This window comes from Euwallacea fornicatus, chromosome 35 (assembly GCF_040115645.1).
Source record: "Euwallacea fornicatus isolate EFF26 chromosome 35, ASM4011564v1, whole genome shotgun sequence".
NCBI lineage: Eukaryota > Metazoa > Arthropoda > Insecta > Coleoptera > Curculionidae > Euwallacea > Euwallacea fornicatus.
The window spans coordinates 336,138-355,172 of NC_089575.1; the positions used below are offsets into that span (position 1 = coordinate 336,138).

At 37.5% G+C, this 19,035-nt stretch overlaps 1 protein-coding gene across 2 annotated transcripts in view; it reads left to right on the forward strand.

The window, feature by feature from the left end:
* The first annotated feature begins 1,902 nt into the window (after nucleotides 1–1,902).
* LOC136348882 (SET and MYND domain-containing protein 4-like) overlaps nucleotides 1,903–19,035 on the forward strand; it is a 37,522-nt gene continuing 20,389 nt past the window's right edge. Inside the window, exons 1-4 of one of the 2 annotated variants that reach the window (XM_066300060.1) lie at nucleotides 1,903–2,029; nucleotides 2,092–2,164; nucleotides 7,315–7,672; nucleotides 12,448–12,998. In XM_066300060.1, the coding sequence (XP_066156157.1) occupies nucleotides 7,322–7,672; nucleotides 12,448–12,998 (902 nt within the window). In that variant the 5' untranslated portion in view covers nucleotides 1,903–2,029; nucleotides 2,092–2,164; nucleotides 7,315–7,321. Of the gene's footprint in view, nucleotides 2,165–7,314; nucleotides 7,673–12,447; nucleotides 12,999–19,035 lie in introns of both variants that reach the window. The other variant, XM_066300059.1, reaches the window with a different exon arrangement.

The following is a 19,035-nucleotide window of genomic DNA, read 5'->3' on the forward strand; positions in this document are numbered from 1 at the left end:
ATAATCCAGAATTACTGTACTGCAAGGCAGCACGAAATAAGGTGTACTCACCAGGGATGGTGTGGCCCCCTACTCTAACCGCGACTACCTTGTTTAGGTATGTTAGACATCCTCGCTCTAATACCTCACATCAAATCCAAGCGTCTACGTGTAGAAATAAAAATGTCTTCGACAACTAGCCAGTGCCCCCCTAAAATAAGTATGGGCTCCCCCGGACTCGCACCTGTGGCCGACAGGTAGAATCCCCACGGAAACAGTAAGGGATTACCTTTTTGGTCATCCCCAACCTATCCGTGTCGTTCAGGCCGCATGTAACACCTTCAAGTTACAAGACACGACACCCGAAGGGACGGCACCCGCACCCTGATCTACAAGCAAGTGCAGAGGTTTCGATAATATCACATTATGGCCATCAACACACAGTGTATGTCATCATCAATAAACAATGAGCCTAGGCGAACAACATACCTGCTCCTGGTTGCCACTGTTCTCACACACCGGACTTCTTAGCAGAAGTCCATCAGGAACCCTTCAATAATTCAGGGTTTACACGGTTATCATGATACTTTCATGTGCTACCACCCGTCCGGGAGTGCTTTCTTTTGCTCCTCTCGGGAAGTACTACCCCACACGAGGTCGCCATCTTAGGTACCACGGTCAAAGAAGTATTAGGGAAATTTAGCAGCTGTTTTGGCTTCTTGAAAGAAAGGCGGTTAAGGTTTATTTCTACAAGTATCTTGAAATTCGAAAGATCCATTAAAAAAATTCAAATAAAGTCTTATTTTTGGGAGTTCAACTTTTTATGCTATGAAGTTTCTTCAAAGTCACCTTTACCTGTTATTTGCGCTTAACTTCGTTTTTTCGAATAGAACACCCAGTTTTTTTGGTGGTTCGAATTCTTTGTTGATAGTAAAAATGTTTTTAATTTAAATATTTAAAATTAAAAAAATATGTATTTAAATTAAATATTAAATTATATAAATCAATAAAATTCATAATAATACTAGTTACAAAATAAACTCTTTATTAAACTTTGTCAAGGTAATCGTAGTAACTTTTATTTTCTTAGGAAACAAATCAGTTCAACGAATGTTCGAAATGGTGTCCCTGCTGTTCAAGACACCTGACAATGTTGCTTGTGTGATGTTTCCACAAGCGTTTCCGATTCGAATTCCCATGTCTTCTGCAGTAGTCGGCACTAGATGGTAAGCGATATGTTTCAAATGACCTCACAAAAAAAATCTATGTGAAGTTAAATTGGGTATTCGAGCTAGTCAGTTAACTGCTCTGCCGCTCTCAACCAACGTCTGTGGAGAAAGATCATTAATATCAAAGACATTTTTAACATAATGAGCAGGGCAGCCATCGAGTTGAAACCACCTTGTCAACCTTCACTATAAATTGACTTCTCCAAGGTGCGGGTACCTTGTAGCAAAGAACTGGATGTTGCATCTGAGAAAACCAAATTGATCCCAAATGACCGGTGAAGGTGACCTTGAAAAAAATTAACAGTTTACAGAGTTGAGCCCCCGAAAATTGAAAAAAACTTCTTTGGAACATTTTTTAGTAGCTCTTCTCGATTTCGAGATATTTGCTTGACCCACTTATCCAGAATTTCCCGGTATACCTTCAAGTAGGGTCAAAACCTCACAAGTTTGCCCCAACATACATAATGAATTCGTATCTCTTATGGTTCTCGAGGGCCCGCAGATAAGTGAATAATTTGTGTAAAATTAAAAGTTTAATTGGCTTTTTCGCTATTTTAGACACCCATCTCCAAACAGTTTTCACTACAGGAAAATTGGGGCACGATGTTAGTTCCTCCTCACACTTAAAACAAAGTTTATTCTGGTATAGAAAAACAAATAAAGGCTATGTCGAGATGTGCGTCCACGCGTGTTTCGGGAACGACAAGTGGTCCATGTTATTCGGATGTTGGAAAGGAGCCAAAGTTGCCCGCTTTCCAGTTGCCATTTTTCCGAATGAAATCCAGAGGTTTGCCAATCACTGACCGGAGTTTGTGGCTTACGTAAGTCGGTCAGGTCCAGAAAGTCAACGAATATTTGGTGCCTTCATCCAGTACTTTTCCAGGATTCGTAGCTCCTTCGGCAAATCGTTCAGTGAATAATAGGTGCTCGTAGCACGATTAATTACCATAAAAGTGGTAAGTAGTAGGTTCTAGAGATTAGTTTGGACGAATGTGTAATGTGTGTATTTTTAGCGTTTTTCTCATTCGGTGGATTTGTTTACGTGACTTTTATATTTTAATCGAATTCATTTTGCGCTTTTCTCATAACGCTTGCTTAACACTCGAATTTTGAAATCATACTTTATACTCATTATGCCCATTATCATCTGCGAATGTTATTTTACACCTTGTACGTCCTGACTTGCAAACTTTGTGCAATTACGGAGTGATGTAAAGACGAGACGGCTCGAACGTCGGCGAAACCAATGCTTATTATTATTTTTTTGAAATAAATAACTGTTAATACGAACATTTTAATTAACCGTCGATTTAATGCAAATTAATAAATGACAAGCTTATCCTGTATATTTCCTTAATGCATAATGAAATCAATGGAATTAGTCGAGAAAAACTAAAAAAACTGCATTATAGTGTATGTCGCGCGGTTTTTTAACAGCTGAAATCGTTCAGTCTGGCGCGCAAATGCTTACCTCCAAGACAAATCGATCTCGTATCGAAAAGACCGTGAGCTATATCGATACGGTCTACATTGTTTTGATCGTTAAGAAGTATAAGCGTCCCACTTACTGCGAGGTGAGAAAGCGAGGAATTCTCTATGTCCAGAATTGAGACATCGAGGTGCATGTAGACCATTGGACAAAAGTAGAGAAACTTTGTTCTTCGGTTGAAATTTTTTTAAGTGTTCATATTCGAAAATAATGAATTAGGCCTTAAGGTAGTTTTGGTAAACACGTTAATGTTGTGCAGAGATGAACTCTTGTGCATCGGTTTTCGTGGAACCTTCAGGTAGAAGTAATTTTTTGAAGGGACATAAGGACCGAAACATACGAAGAATTTTGTTTATAACAATTGGAATTCGTTTTTAAATAAATTTATAAACACTTTTGGCATTAGTTCGGTTCCAACATGGTTCGTGGAAAGCATTTGTCTGAAGACATTCGACATAAAATCATTAACGCCCATCGAGAAGGTATTAAACAAGTCGATTTTGCCAAAGGACTTAACGTTCGTAAATCGGTTATTTCAAAAACAGTTTCCAATTTTAAATCGCGAAATGCATTAAAATCAATTTAAAAAAGTGGAAAACAACGAGGCGAATTGATGCATCAATCAAGAAAATTGCTCAGAAATCTCCAAACAAATCTGCAGAAGAAATTCTATGCGAATTGGTGAAGCCCAGATGAGTTACAAAATTCAAGTTCAAAGAAGACTGAGGGAGGTGGGATTGTTTAGTCGCAAAGCTGCAAAAAACCGTTAATATCGAGGAAGAACCTGAAGGCCCGACTTGCTTTGGCTAATAAATATCTCCACTGGACAAGCAATGATTGGAAAAAAGTGCTGTTTTCAGATGAAAGCAAGTTTAGCATTTTTGGTTCTGATGGTGTATCACGGGTCCATGGTCCCCCACTCTAAAGGTTTAACCGCAAGTACACCAAACCCAAAGTTAAATATGGCGGAGGATCTTGCATGGTGTGGAGTTGTTTCTCTGGAAATGGTGTAGGTCCGTTACCTATCATAAAGATCATTATGGATCGGTTTGTGTGTCTAGATATATTAAAAAACACAATGCTGCCATTTGCCGAGGACCATTTACCACTGATGTGGATGTTTCAGCAGGATAATGATCAGGATCAAAAATTTAGAGTCATCCGAGAATGGTTCTCTGCCGCAAAAAATTCCTGTTATGGATTTTCCTGCACAAGGTCCTGACCTCAACCCGATAGAGAATTTATGGGAGGAATTGGAACGACGTGTTCATCAGACTATGATACTATCCAAAGAAGAATTAATTCGGGTAGTGCAAGAGTCTTGGGAGTCCATCGGAAATGACGTGATTTTGAAATTGTTGGAATCGATGCCAAGAAGTCATAGCTAACAAAGGGTTTTCTACGGATTATTAATTGAAATTTAAAATTATCAACAATTTCCTCCCTCATTTTAGAGTTTCTCTACTTGTGCCCCTCAGCTTATTATTTATATTTTGAACATATTTTCGATTTTTGGTTGCAAATCGTTAGTTACCTACCAAGAATGTTTCTTATATATATACTGTATATATATAATGTTTAATAATTATATAATAATAATAATTTCCAGATTCAGTTTGGTTCAAAAAAATTTATTCAAAATCAGTAAAGTTTATCTACTATTGTCCAATAGTATATGTATATGAATAACTGGCTAGTTTTTTTTATAAGAACGTTAGTTCAGCATACTTTAAATTTGCTCTTAAAAAATAAGATTTTTAATTTAATTAATTTATTTTATTTTATTTGTTTTATATTTTATTTTTGGACGATGTATTAATATGAAGAAAAATGACATTTTATACCAATGCGTCTCGTATTTAACGAATAATTCCACCAATAAAAAAAGTCCATGTTTTACTTTAAACCACAGGATTTTTGCTCAAAACGGGGCTAAAAAATTAGACAAAAATTTTCTTTTGGCAGGAAACATTTTGATATGTTCAGCTTTTTGTTGGCTGCTTTCGGCGGGTGCGAAAGGCAAGAAATAAAGGCACTCGGGTTATGAAAAAGGCATTGGGACATTTGACCACGTGACTTGCACGATAGTCATAAAATACATGTATAAGTACAAATATAATGTCTGTGCTAACGGAATGTACTATACATAAGAAATAAACGGTATTGTGCGTGAATGATGCATCCGTCATCATTCAAGCTCAATAACATTTTTCCCACTCCAAGGATCAATAGACCTTATAACGTGTTTGAATACACATGTAAAATCTCAATTTTCTTATAGAGCCGTAGACAAAAATGTATCATTGTTCGCCAAAAAATATACAAAGGGTCCAAAAATGATTTAAACAATATGGCATTCCTCAAAAAAAAAGAATTTAAACACATTGATTATATTAGATCTACCGGAAAGTTCTCTCCGATAATTTCGTTTCAAGTTTAAACATGTGTGCGCACACTCTTTTGAGCCATGCACAGCTGTGTTCCTTCATAACTGCATGTACATACATGTTCCCTTGGAAATTAACTACAGTAAGGATATCTCATGTCATTATTAAGCTGGAAACGTGGGTACTGATGAAGTTCATTTGAGGCACTGTATGTTGTATGAATTCCAACAGGGTAGAAATGCTACCGAAACACGTCGAAATTTTTTTTTTTTTGTTTTTGGAAGAGATTCTGTTTCAGAGAGAACGTGTAGGAGATGGTTGAGAAAAATTTAAAGCAGTTGATTGCGATCTTAGTGATAAGGCACGCTCCGGACGGCCATGTCTGATTGATGACGATAATGTAATGACCGTGATACTCCAAGATCTAACAACATCGGAGATCGCGGAGAAACTTAACTCAGCTCAGCAAACCATTTCGGACCATATTCGGAAGCTAGGATTGGTCTATAAATAGTCCAGATGGGCGCCTCATGAGTTAAGTGAAAAAAATTTGCATGACCGCATCGTCACATGCACATCTCTGCCTGCTTGGAACGAAAGCTAACCTTTCTTGGACCACATGATAAGTGGTGATGAAAAGTGGATTACGTATGAAAACATTGTAAGGAAAAGGGCGTACTGTAACTTACCCCTCCACTCCTAAACCTGGATTGAGCCTTAAAAAGAGAATGCTGTGTATATTGTGGGACGTACAAGGACCAATCCATCACGAGCTTTTGAAACCCAACGAAAAGCTCGATTCGGAGAAATGCTGTTGGCAAATGGCTGAGTTAAAGAGAGCGCACGAAGAAAAGATGGATGATGGAGATGTTCAACAGGAAGCAAATCATACTGCACCACCAGTCCACGTGCAGCTTTGGCGACTCGCCAGAAAACCGCCGAGCTACGCTGGGAAATTCTCTCGCATCCACCGTACTCCCCAGACCTTGCACCCTCTGATTTTCACTTGTTCCTCTCTTTGCAAAACTCTTTGGCGGGAGAAAAGTTCAAAAATGAAAAAGATGTCATTGATGATGATAGAAGATGTCTTGAGTTGTTCGTCTCCGAAGACAGGGCGTTCTTCAAAAATGGCATTTACGAATTGCCACCACGCTGGCAAGAAGTCGTAAACAATAACGGAAATTACATCGTACAGTAGATATTGTTAGATGGATCAAAAATTGCATAATTATCTTCTTCTTCATAAAGAGTTATAAGCGTTTCACAATATTTACAAAAATTCCCTTTGGGAGTTATCATCGCCTGTTTAGCAAATTGACGAAGTGTTGTCCTACCATCCAGTGTTGGTTGTAACGCTCACGATCTTTCTAATTCTATTTAAATAAATTTGTTAGATACTCGACTGGTTCAATATGATTGACACTAACAAATATTTTCAATTAAAGCAGTGTGTATGTGTATTTTTAAATGAGATTATATTTCAACCGCTACTGAATTTTTCAAATTCAAACGCGCGCATCTGGAGCTAAAGATTAATAGTATAAGTAGGTTAATTCGTTACATTTTATGTTCGGAAGCACGTATGCTACACTCACTAAAAGCTTTTCACTGTTCCGCAATATTACTCAAGTCTATAGAATATAAATTAATTAGCAAATAGAGACGAGGATACGTCATCGATTTATAAAATCGTAATTTTAACGAGCAAAAGAGAAATGTTGCAAAGTCGGAGATTTTGGCGTTTAAGTAGAAACAGGTACCAAGTATACAAAGTAAGTAATAGCCCACCGGTCGCAACCGGTTATCAGAGATAAATAATGAATAAAGTTGAACGCAAACGACCACAAAAGGGAGTCCAAGTCAGCATATGCAGGTCGACATGTTGGCATCAATACCAAGTTGATTTCGTTACTCCACGTTCATTGCACTTACTTCTCAGCAAGTGCTGAAAGCTCAGATTTCAACCGTTCTCTCAGAAAGTAAAACTTCTTTCCATTCGATTATCTGATTTATTTATTTAATTTTTTTGTCTCTTCTCAATTTGTATGCTTGTCCATTTGAAATAATGGTAACTAATGGGAAAGCGGCGAAGTGGGATTTGCCTGCGCACTTTCATTTCGCAATTTTATTACTACATATTTCGACGTGAACGATAAAAATTCCAACTTAAAACTACCGTAGTTTGCAGACTAATTTTCCAACGAATCTAACAGAATTTTTCTTCCTACAGCGACACCATGATATCACCCGGTGAAATCGAAGACCCCCAAATCACTAGCGAGCAGCTGCTCTCGTTGAAAAGCGATATTCGAATTATCGACATGCTGGAGGAACTGGCCACCAAACATTGTCCATCGCAATTCCAAGATATCGAAACTGGCGGCAAAATCTCCAAGTCGAACGACAAAGCTCTGACCTTCAAAGATGAAGGCAAGAAAATGCTGTTGCAAAAGAACTACCTCAAGGCATTGCTGGCGTTCACTCAAAGTATTGCTAATGCAGAGGACAAAACGGAGCTTTTAGGGCTGGCGTATGCAGGCAGGGCTGAAGTTCTCTTCGAGAAGGGATATTTCAAAGAGGCCCTGCAGGTATGTCTTTTTATCTTTGTGAGACTTCTGTCATGGAACAGCGCATTTCCATTAATACCAACAATCCCATGCAATACGAGTTAAAGCGGGATATTAAAAGAAGTATCTCATTTGAAGGTGGCCCGTTTTAAAATAACGTTTACGTATCTCGCACATCTTAGCGAATGCAACAACGTTATTTTTTCAATAAAGTGTGTGTGGGTGTGAAGGGGAAAATAACCATTTCGACCTTTTTTTTCGGGACACCCTATATAATCTCGAAATTATTATATACCCTGTATATGTTTACATCTGCCTTGCAATTTTGAGAGAGTTTCATGTAACGTAGCCTAGGTCACCTCGTTTTCCAGAAATGTTCAAATTTCAACATTTGAGATATGGCAGTTTTTGCCCTTTGCACGGTCACAATTTCCAAACGGTTTAAAATGTGGCTAAATAGCTTTCTTTCCTATATCAGTTTTCAGAAATTTTGAATTTAATGCATGTCAAAGAGTTGTGGAAAACTTTACATGTGATGAAAAATTGTGGAAATTTTGACAGATGTTCAACTTTATATTGTAAATTGTCAAATTATACAGGGTGTCCCAACGTAAAAGAGCTATTCTGAATGTTTCGTGCATTGCCAGGTTTAGAAAACGTTCCCAAAACACGTCGGTTGATCTTTGTCGCAGAACATGTTCTGATGTACACTGAACATTTTAACGAGAAACCCCTTGAGAGGGGGCATTAGAACCCCACAAGTCTGAGTAGGAAAGAAAAGTCGTGCGATACGTAGCTCTAAAGGTCTTGTACCTCTCTTTACAACAGGCTATCATAAAAATATGATAAAAGTAGATGTATATCAGAAATGATGGGTCTTAAGACGATCTTTTATTAACTAAACTATATTTATTTTTCGATAATGTGTTACCTCTATCGATTTGTCACCATAATTCTGAAACACCCTGTATATGTTGTCGTTTCGATTACACAACTTTTGTCCAATTATCCAAGTTTTCATACTTACCAGAAACAATGTATAGAATGCATCCTTAACAAAATCATCAACTAAATTCATTTCTGGCAACTCATACGTCATAGAAGAAAAATAACTGCGTTATTGGATTTCCGTGGAAAAATCTATCGAAATTCGTTTACACTTTCTTGAATCCTGGAAAGGTAACTGTTCTAGAAGAGAGATAATCTCCAAAATCACCCTATATACTGATAGAATGAATCGTTTTAGAAACAGGAGTGTACCATAAAATTTGTTAGTTTATTCGCTTTTTTCAGCACTCTCGCGATAGGTATACAGCATGTCTCAAAATTAGATAGAGATACTTCAAAGCGTGATTGTACGGTAAATATAGGTCGGTAAACCGACCTCGAGGGAGGTGGAGCCGTTACAGGAAGGTGATTTCTGAACGTTTATTATTGCACAATTACTTTTATTGGTATAATCGAAACAATACGTTTGTTAAAGATGGCTGGTTTTTGCCCCTAACTTTTCTGTCCTCAACTTTTTGTGCATTTCGAAAGCGGTAATGAAAAAAACATTATTTTCTACATTGAAAAAGTGTTCTTTGTAGATTTCAAAAAACGTACCGTTTTCAAGTAAAACAAATTTTAAAGAGGATCGCACTTCCTCAATTGAAGAGTTCCATATTTGGCAATGGAGGATTATATCTCATTCATTTTAGGCCCAACCTATGATGATATGAATATATTTTTGCCGTACAATCATCGCCTCAATATATATACAGGGTGTTTGGTTTACTGATACACATCCGAAAGAGGGTGGTAGGTAAGATGTTTGCGAACGTATTTGACCGTATATACTATTATACAAAGTTTCACGCATTTCCAGATATCGCCATTTTTCCGAATTTTACCAAATTCGTCGTTTGCTTCAGTGTAAATTACAATAAAAATTTAATAGAACATTTGTTGTGGCTCTATCGATTTTCGCATAAACTTAAATAAGTATTTTATCGATATTAAACCTGGAGTTTGTAAGTAAATAAAGAGAAAGATGCAAATGGAAGAGTCGTTCAATTATCTTTAAAAACTTCTTTGACCATTGAAAATCGTATTTCGAAACGATGGACGCCCGGCCCATTATCAGAGAACAATAAAAGAGTTTTTAAATAATCGATTTCCTGAAAGATGGATAGGACGAAATGGACCGATATTATGGCCTGCCAGATCTCCAGACCTCACCCCAGTTGACCATCATATCTGGGAATGAAAGAACTGGTATACAATGAGAAAATTCATGATCGAGACCATCTCATTCAAAGATTTAATGAAGCAGCAAAATTAATGAAGGCTGAAATGAGGCTAGGAGCAACCACCACAGAAATGAGACGAAGATGTCGGTGTTGGAGCAGAAACGGTGGTTCCCATTTTGAGAGTAATAATTAGTTACAAGTAAATAGTATAATTTACATAAATAATAATTACTTATTAAGTTTTTATTCAATTTGTTAAATTGCCCATTGCATCTTTTCTGCAATTTTTTTTCTTTTTTAATTGAATACCTTGTGGAGCATTAAGTCTGCGCCTTTCAAAGCATCATTCGAAAGAGCGATGGTCAAGGGAATTTTTAAAGATATTTGAACGACTCTTCCATTTGCATCTTTCTCTTTATTTACTCACAAAGTAGAGGTTTGATATTAGAGAAATTCATTTTTGGGATTTTAAGGCATAAAATTTAATTTTTTTCATATGCAGATTCTACTACATGTTTGATATCAATAAAATACATATTCAAGTTTATGCGAAAATCGATAGAGTCACAACAAATGTTCTATTAAATTTTGATTGTAACTTACACGGAAGTAAACAGCGAATTTGGTAAAATTCGGAAAAATGGCGATATCTGAAAATGCGTGACACTTTGTATAATAGTATACCGGGTGGTCCATTTAACCTGATAAATCGGGATATCTCGAAAATTACGCGACAGATTGAAAAAAGTTTCAAATGAAAGTATTTGGTCTCGAATGGATCCACGATATAACACTAACCATGACTTCCCAACTCTTTCACTTGGGGTTGGGGCGGGGGTAACTTTGAAATCTCAAATGGCAACCCTAATTTTTTATTGCAGATTTGAATTTTACGATAAAAATTACTTGGAATTTGTCTGAAACTTTTTTTTCGATTCGCCACAGATGGCGCTGTAATCGGAAAAATTTGTTTTATTCTGATTCTGAAAGAAAGCATCGTGTCTTTCATATTTTTAATGGAAACTTGTTGGTTTTTTTGGGTACCTCCGATAGTTTAAAGAAATAAAACCGTCTGTGACAAAAAAAACTTTATTTATTATTAAATTTCTAAATAAACTTAGATCCACATTGAATTTTCATTCCATTAAACACAACTGTTCGAACATTAAATTAATGACGAAGCAAATGTTCAAAATGTCCACCACCTTCATCAATACATTTTCTTAAGCGCATCTGTAATGCTTGTTGAGTGGACACTAACACTTCGGGAACGACAGAAACACGAGCATCTCTAATTCTTTCCATCATGTTTTCGGGCGTTGTGGGTACTCTTCAATACGCTTTTTCTTTGAGATAACCCCATAAAAAAAGTCGAGTGGGGTAAAATCAGGTGATCGTGCTGGCCAATGAATAGGTCCACCTCGTCCAATGGATCGATTTGGATATTTATGATGTAAAATTTCTCGGGATATTAAAACCCAATGAGCTGGGCAACAACCATCATGCTGAAACCACGGTTTTATTTCTTTAAACTATCGGAGGTACCCAAAAAAACCAACAAGTTTCCATTAAAAATATGAAAGACACGATGCTTTCTTTCAGAATCGGAATAAAACAAATTTTTCCGATTACAGCGCCATCTGTGGCGAATCGAAAAAAAAGTTTCAGACAAATTCCAAGTAATTTTTATCGTAAAATTCAAATCTGCAATAAAAAATTAGGGTTGCCATTTGAGATTTCAAAGTTACCCCCGCCCCAACCCCAAGTGAAAGAGTTGGGAAGTGATGGTTAGTGTTATATCGTGGATCCATTCGAGACAAAATACTTTCATTTGAAACTTTTTTCAATCTGATGCGTAATTTTCGAGATATCCCGATTTGGCAGGTTAAATGGACCACCCGGTATATGGCCAAATGCGTTCACAATCATCTCACCTACCACCCTCTTTCGGATGTGTATCGGTAAACCAAACACCCTGTATATCCACTTGGGAAACACCGATTATTATGAAATATGAATTCTCTGTTTGCACGAAAACTATTAAAAATCAGCCTTATCAGTGAATCGTAGATTTTAGAAATCAGCACTGAAAGCTCTATGATTTGAACTAGTTTTCGAACTAGTCTGACAACGCTTTTGTGAAAATATATGTAAAAAAAAATCGTTTTTATGAAACATCCTGTGTAATAGCCACTATTATTAAAATGCAAATCAAATAAATTAAAATAAAATTTTAAAATAATTAGATAATCTAAAGATTCGAATCTAGCGCTCTCAGCTACCCAGCATAGCAAAAGCCAAAATGGCCATCGCCAATCTATTATACCTTCGTTTCCTTCACCAAGAAGTAGTGAGAATTCGTGAAAACGGCATTCTCGCATCTCTTCTAATAATCGTGTAAAAACATAGAGAATACCTTTGCACATTCGAGAAGGCAAACTCGATTCAATTAACATTTCTGCGTTTCAGTATTTTATCTTTGAAATCGTCCCTCGGTGACTAACATAGCATGATTCACATTAGTTGAAGTTCATTACCTGACGGTCAGCTGTAAAAATATTGCAGGATATAGAGCGAGCCTTGCACAACAACTACCCCAAAAATTTTGAAGCCAAATTGCTGGAGAAAAAGCTCAAGGCCGAAGCCAGTCAAAACAACCAACCACCCAGGAAATACCATGAAAACACACCCACACTAAACCAACCGAATCCAAAAATACCATGCGCAAGCAATCAGGTGGAAATCCAAAGAGACTCGTATGGGGGTCGACACATCGTTGCCACCACCAATATTGAAGCAGGCGAAATAATAGCCATTGAAAAACCATACGTGGTTGCAGTGGGTACGAAACCATCTCAAAGGTTCCTGCACTGCCACGAGTGCTTAGAAGTTTGCTACAATTTGATACCCTGTCCTGGATGCAGAACAGCTCTGTACTGCAGCGAAAAATGTAGAGACGCAGCTAAAGAGTGGTACCATTACAATGAGTGCGATTTATGTCAGTTTGATTTCAATGAGCTATTGAGCGTGAAGACGGTGTTGAAGGGATTGAAGCAGCTGAGTAATGCGGGGATTGAAGGGCAACAATTTGATGGAACTATCTATAAATCTGATAGGTAAGGAGGGGAAAATTTGTTTGGTAAAAAAGTAGTGTAAAATAATATTTTCCTATTCCTGTACCAGGTTCCAATCGCGGGGATCTCGGTAACCATAAAAATACAAAGAAGTCTAAATTTGGACAAAGATGGGCAAATTCCACTTTAAGAATATGTCGGTTTCAAATCTGTCAACGCTTGGTCACTTTGGGGGGAATTCGAAAAACTGAAATTTTTGAATTTTTTTTTTTTTTAACTTCTTCGGCGAAGTGACTCAAAATAATGAACATTTTATCACTGCAACTTTTCATCTTGTGCAATGTAGTGATTTCATATGTGAAATCCGACATTTTGAATTTTCAAATTTTTGAATACGACTCTTTGTCCGATCATGATAATGTATCGAGTTCGCAGTTTGATGGAAGCATGAAAAAATCCTGTTCCTTGAAATAGCGCCTTGGAAGTAACAAATTGCAAACAGTTAATTAAAGGAAATTGTAAGAGGTGCCCAAAGGGTTCATCGTTCAATTCTAAGGGCAGCTCTATGAGTCTACTTAAATTCAGCCTCGATCTTCATACCTCCCTTATTATTTCGGTCCTTAAAGTTGTAATGAGCTCTTTTTGAATCTCGTAATATGGATAAGTACAAATTTATAAAAGAGGTCTTTCGTAACTCCCCCAGATCATAATCTAATGGGGAAAGATCTCGTCAACGTGTGCCTTCATTGTTTGAAATAACTACCAGGAGATAGGAGTCTCGAGTATAAAATTAGGATCCCTTTATAATTTGCATGCCATTTTTAGCTTATACTTTATAATTAAAATTTCTTTGACCTGGGACATAATTTATTAACGTTATGTGGTGATTTGGTCATGGTTGCTCGAATGAAACGATACTTTTTTCTTGCTCCAAAACTTATTAAAAATAATAAAATTAATAAACATGCATTTACCCCGAAGATGGAACACTTTGCGGACTTCAGTACCGAGTACTTCTTCATCTAGCAACGATTACAGCTTCTAGGCGCGAAGCATGCTTCGAACCAGGCTTTTGGATCTCACTTTTAGGACTCGTGTAGAGGACTAAATAGCCGAGAACCGGGTTAATCTATTAATTCTAATTAATGGCGTTCTGCATACACTTAGTATCACTGTATTAGGAACCCCTGTGCCACACCTATGAACATTACCAGCTCTTTAGACGTTTTTCCAAGCTAAGAAATACCCGGCTAATTAACATTTCCGCCGCCCTTGTGTTCCGACCAAAATTTCGAGGAGTTCCACCCTCTAATAGAACCCCAAACGTGTTATTTGAGTTGGTTACGCTATGAGGCTAGACCTAGCAGATGTGTCAATGATGACCTCCTAGCTTGGCACGCCCATGTGCGTTTATTCCTAACTTTAGTGTTTAAGAAGTGTAAAATGTAAAACCGAACTCTTTTTCTGGTAGGTTTTGGACTGTCAACTCGATACCTTGCACGTTACTCGCACGCTCACTCGTACGCGAAGAGTTTTACTCGCGATTCCTACACACGTTTAACTAGCAGTAACAGCTAGTTTATCATAGAAAGTTATCATTCGGAAGGTTTCTTCTTGTTGTTAACCTGCGCGAAGTTGTTGGTGATCGGTGAACTTCTGTTACAGTTAAAAGGGTTGATGATTTCTTTCATTTGCACGATCACGGGGTCTCTGAGACCGTGAACTCGGGGTGGTGCTCCGCAATCGTTTAGTCCGTTACCACAACGCTCGTTCTGCGAGAGATTATCCCATTCTTGCTCCAGCATTTCACGAAGCCCTTTGGAATTCGTAAAAGCCGACAAATGTTTGTGTAAGCGTCTCTTTATCTCACCCCATACATGCTCTATTGGATTAAAATGCGGATTTCGAGCAGGCCAGACAAATCGCGTGATATGAACCAGCCCGGAAAAGCGATAACCGTACGTGAACATTGTGGGCCGTGTATTATTATGCATAAAAGATGCGCTATCTCCGAGAATAACAATGAACGGTACAATATGGTCTTCTGCAACCTCTGTCTGGTACCTCTACGTATTTAGGATCACATCTTGGATGGACTTACTCCATACGAGCCTCAAATGAAATTCCTCCCCGTGCCATAACTGAGCCTCGAGCCGTTTAACAATACACGCTGAGGCACATCTCTCGCCTGGTCGTCGCCACATTCTCACCCATCTGTCCGAGTCCGTAAGACAAAATCGAGATTCATCGGAAACAATATGGGATTCCAGGCCTGTAGTGTCCAAGCCAAGTGTTTTCACACAAAATTCAACCTGGCAATCTGGTGTTCACGAGAGAGCAGAGGCCCTCTAGCTCTAGTTTGAAAGGTTAGTCCAACGGCATGAAGTTGCGTCTTACAGTGCACTCATTTACATTTACATTTCCCACTTGTAAAAGAGTTGGAAGATAAACTGCCGAGTCATCTCTAGCTGTCGTAGCCCTTCCTCGTCCTCCTCCGAGTCTTCGAATGAACGGCTCAGTCTCTTCATACTGCTAAAGTACTCGTTGCGCACTAGATAAATTTCCTCTGTAGTTTCCAGTAGTTGTTAGGCAGCTGTAAAAGATGGACGACATCTTCTATAGCCATCACAATTCGTGCCACAACGACAGGATTTATGGGCATTTTGACGAAAGGGCAAAACGACAGTGATAACAAAACCAATAGTAGAATTTGGAATATACAGATAAAGATATAAAATTAAAAAAAAGATATTGCATCTCAGGCATTTTGGAACGAGGTCGTGTCTTTTTTGTAAAATGCTCATGGAAACATGTGAATATTGTAGAAGATCGTTTTAGATTTCGGAAAGAAACCATCCTTGGGTGGAAAACTGCCCCCCTGAATTTGTATAAGCTTTGAGAAATTTTTCAAGTGACCCCGATTTTATACTCGAGATTTTAAGTAAATATTCAATCGCTTTCATAACGTTCTGCGGCGGTGCACCATCTTCTTGGATCTGAAGATTCAAGTGGTTGAAGCAAATATTGTTATCGATGTAATCCGTAAGGCAGATCCTTAGAAAGTGCAAATACAGGATGTTCAGAAAGGAGACGACGAACACTTAACAAGGTGATTCTACATCAAAAATGAGTGCGACAAGTTTTTATAACACTTTTTCGCAAACCTGAAAATAACGCATCTACAAGGCGTTAAAATTAGGCTTCAAAAATGTTTTTTTTTTAATACCTTTTTAGTTGGTTCTCCGATTATTTTTGAATTTGCCACAATAATTACTCCCTTATAGTCTGTTATATTATTGGTCAAAAGTTGATGTTTATCCCTTAAAGCTTAGGGGTGGAGCTCACTTTTGTCATCTACTTTATAACCTTTAACTTTTTAGTTTTTTGTTGTGTATTGTTTCAAAAAATAAGGGAGCACTCGAAATTACGTAAAAAAGGTTTACTTATTTCCTCTCTCTACAATAGCAATTTTCGATAAAATCACCTATAAAATTGTTTTGCCCGGCGAGAGTGCGTTAAATTATTTTTAACGTTTTAACAGAGCAATTGCAGAATAAACTCGGGAATTAATTACTATTTATTCTATGGCCGATTAGATAATAGGCAGTGTAAGATTTTGCAATATAGTTTTATAATCTTCATAGCGAATTTCCATAGTGTTGTCCATCCTGCGCAATGCGCGAATTAAGTCTTCTCAAGAAATTACGACGAACCCATAATAATATTCCATCCTTTTGTTAATTTCTTCACACTTGTCAATAATGCTCCCCCTCAATTCGACGGGGTTGTGTACTGGCGTGCAACATACCAACGATTTTGCATACCGCAAAAAAAATCCATGAGATTTAAGTCAGGAGATCTGGGAGTCCAGGCTACGAATCCACCCCGGCCTATCCGTCTTTCAGGAAATGGTTCACTCAGGAATATCCTAACAGCTATGCTACAATGAGGAGGAGGTCCTCTTGTAATAACCACTTTGAGTTTCTTACTTGAAGGGGTGCATGCTTCTAAAGAATGGGAAATTGATTTTTTAAGAAATCTAAGTATGTCTCACTGTTGAGTTTGGATAGCAAAAAATAGGACACAATTAAGTAGTCTTACGAGACTACTTAATACTTATAAATAGTGTGGATTGGTATAATACGATACGCACGTTATCACTTATTTTGAAAATTACGTTCTACAGTCACATAAGGATTTTCATAAGCCGATTGTTGATCATTGTGTAGATTAATTAAGCCGTCATGTCCAACTCTAGCTTCATCCATGAATAGCAAACTTCCTAGAAAATTTCCGTGTCCATTATGGAGACCAAAGATTCTATTACACATACTCACACGAGCCAAGGGATCTTCTAGACTAAACCTTGTGATAATTAAGCGCATGAAGGAGTTGCTCCTTTAACATTTAGTGCATTGTAGTTTTTGGAACATTTTCCATTTAATCTTACACTCGGGTTTGGATCATTCTTAATGGAATTTAATATACGATTTTCAACTTAAGGTGTTCGTGGTGCGTCTCCGACGAACTACTGTTGGAGTCCCAGGGAAGAAACCTCTGACTCCAGGTATTATTCTATACGTGGATACCACCACGAAAAAGCAGGACGATGGGCGAGAGCAACACTACCACGTAACCTCAACAAATCTCTCTATTAGTTTCCAAAGGCCGAATCGTACAAAAATGGTTATGGGTTGAGGAGACTCGTCGTGTGTTTTTGGTAAACCGAATTGACTTCGTCTTCTGGGTTTCCGATCTCGTAAAGTTTGGATCACCCTTCGTTGACCTGGTTGGATACTTTCCCATGGGTCAGGGTTTTCAGGGTGGAAGTGATCCCAGCATGTACCTTAATGGGTTTTTGCCATTAATATGTCAACTCGCGAGTTCTGCGAATGGTAAAATTGCTGATATCAGTCTATAAGCGGAGAACATTCACAATACCCTAGATGAAACATATGGTGGATCTGTTTTACGTTTCTTCTAATGAACCCAGAACTGCCCTTTGCGTCCAGTAATTTACGAATTTGACTTTTCGACGTTTAACATGTAACAGACTCAACCATAAATAACATGGCGATGTGGATGGGAATCCAACACTACCTCAAAAACTTTCATCTTAAATGATCCACATTGCCCAAGCCTAAAATGAATGACGTCAAATGGTCGCGGTCATGGAATCCTCCTATGTAGATATGTTTCAGCGTGCCCACGTCTTGCCGCAGATGAATTGTCTCCGGCTACACCATCACAATAACGCATATCACGTAATTCAACGTTGGAATAATTAACGTTATTCATTATACTCTTTTTGAATTCAAATAATTATTATCGGCAAAGCTTTAACACTGATTTTTGGCACCTTACAATCTGTCAAAATTGTTTGTTCATTTGTCGTTGTTGCTATGGAAACTATAGCACTTGTTTCCACGGCACGCTCCGTTAAAACGTTGAAAATAATTTAACGCATTCACACCGTTAAAGACAATTTTAAAAGTGGATTTTCTCGAAAATGTTTTATTTAGAGAGATAAAATAAGTCAACTTTTTTTACGTAATTTTGCGCGCTCTTTTATTTTTTGAAACGGAATAAAAAAAAAGGAAAAACCTAAAGAATTAACGGCTATTAAGCGGATGACAAGGGTGAGTTCGCCCCCTAGCGTTAAGGGATAAATGTCAATTTTTGACCAATAACGCAAAGACCATAAGTACTGATTGTTCTAAATTTTGAAAATAATCGAAGACCGAACAAAAACGTTATTTCAAATAAATAACTTTTAAAATCTAATTTGAATGACTTATAGATCCGTTATTTTTGAGTTTGTGCAAAAGTGTTATAGGAACTTGTTACACTAATTTTTAATATAAAATCGTTTCGCTAAGTTTTGGTCGCCTCATTTCCGGGCACCCTGTAATAAATTTCTAGCACAAGTTGTTTTCCATTACGTGAAAAAGGCATTTCCTTAATACATATACGGGGTGTCCCATATAAGTTTGTAATTGAAGACTACTCAGAAATGGTGCGTTATGTGAAAAAAAGTTTCAAATAAAAGTTATCCGGTAAAGAAGTGGACATGAAGATA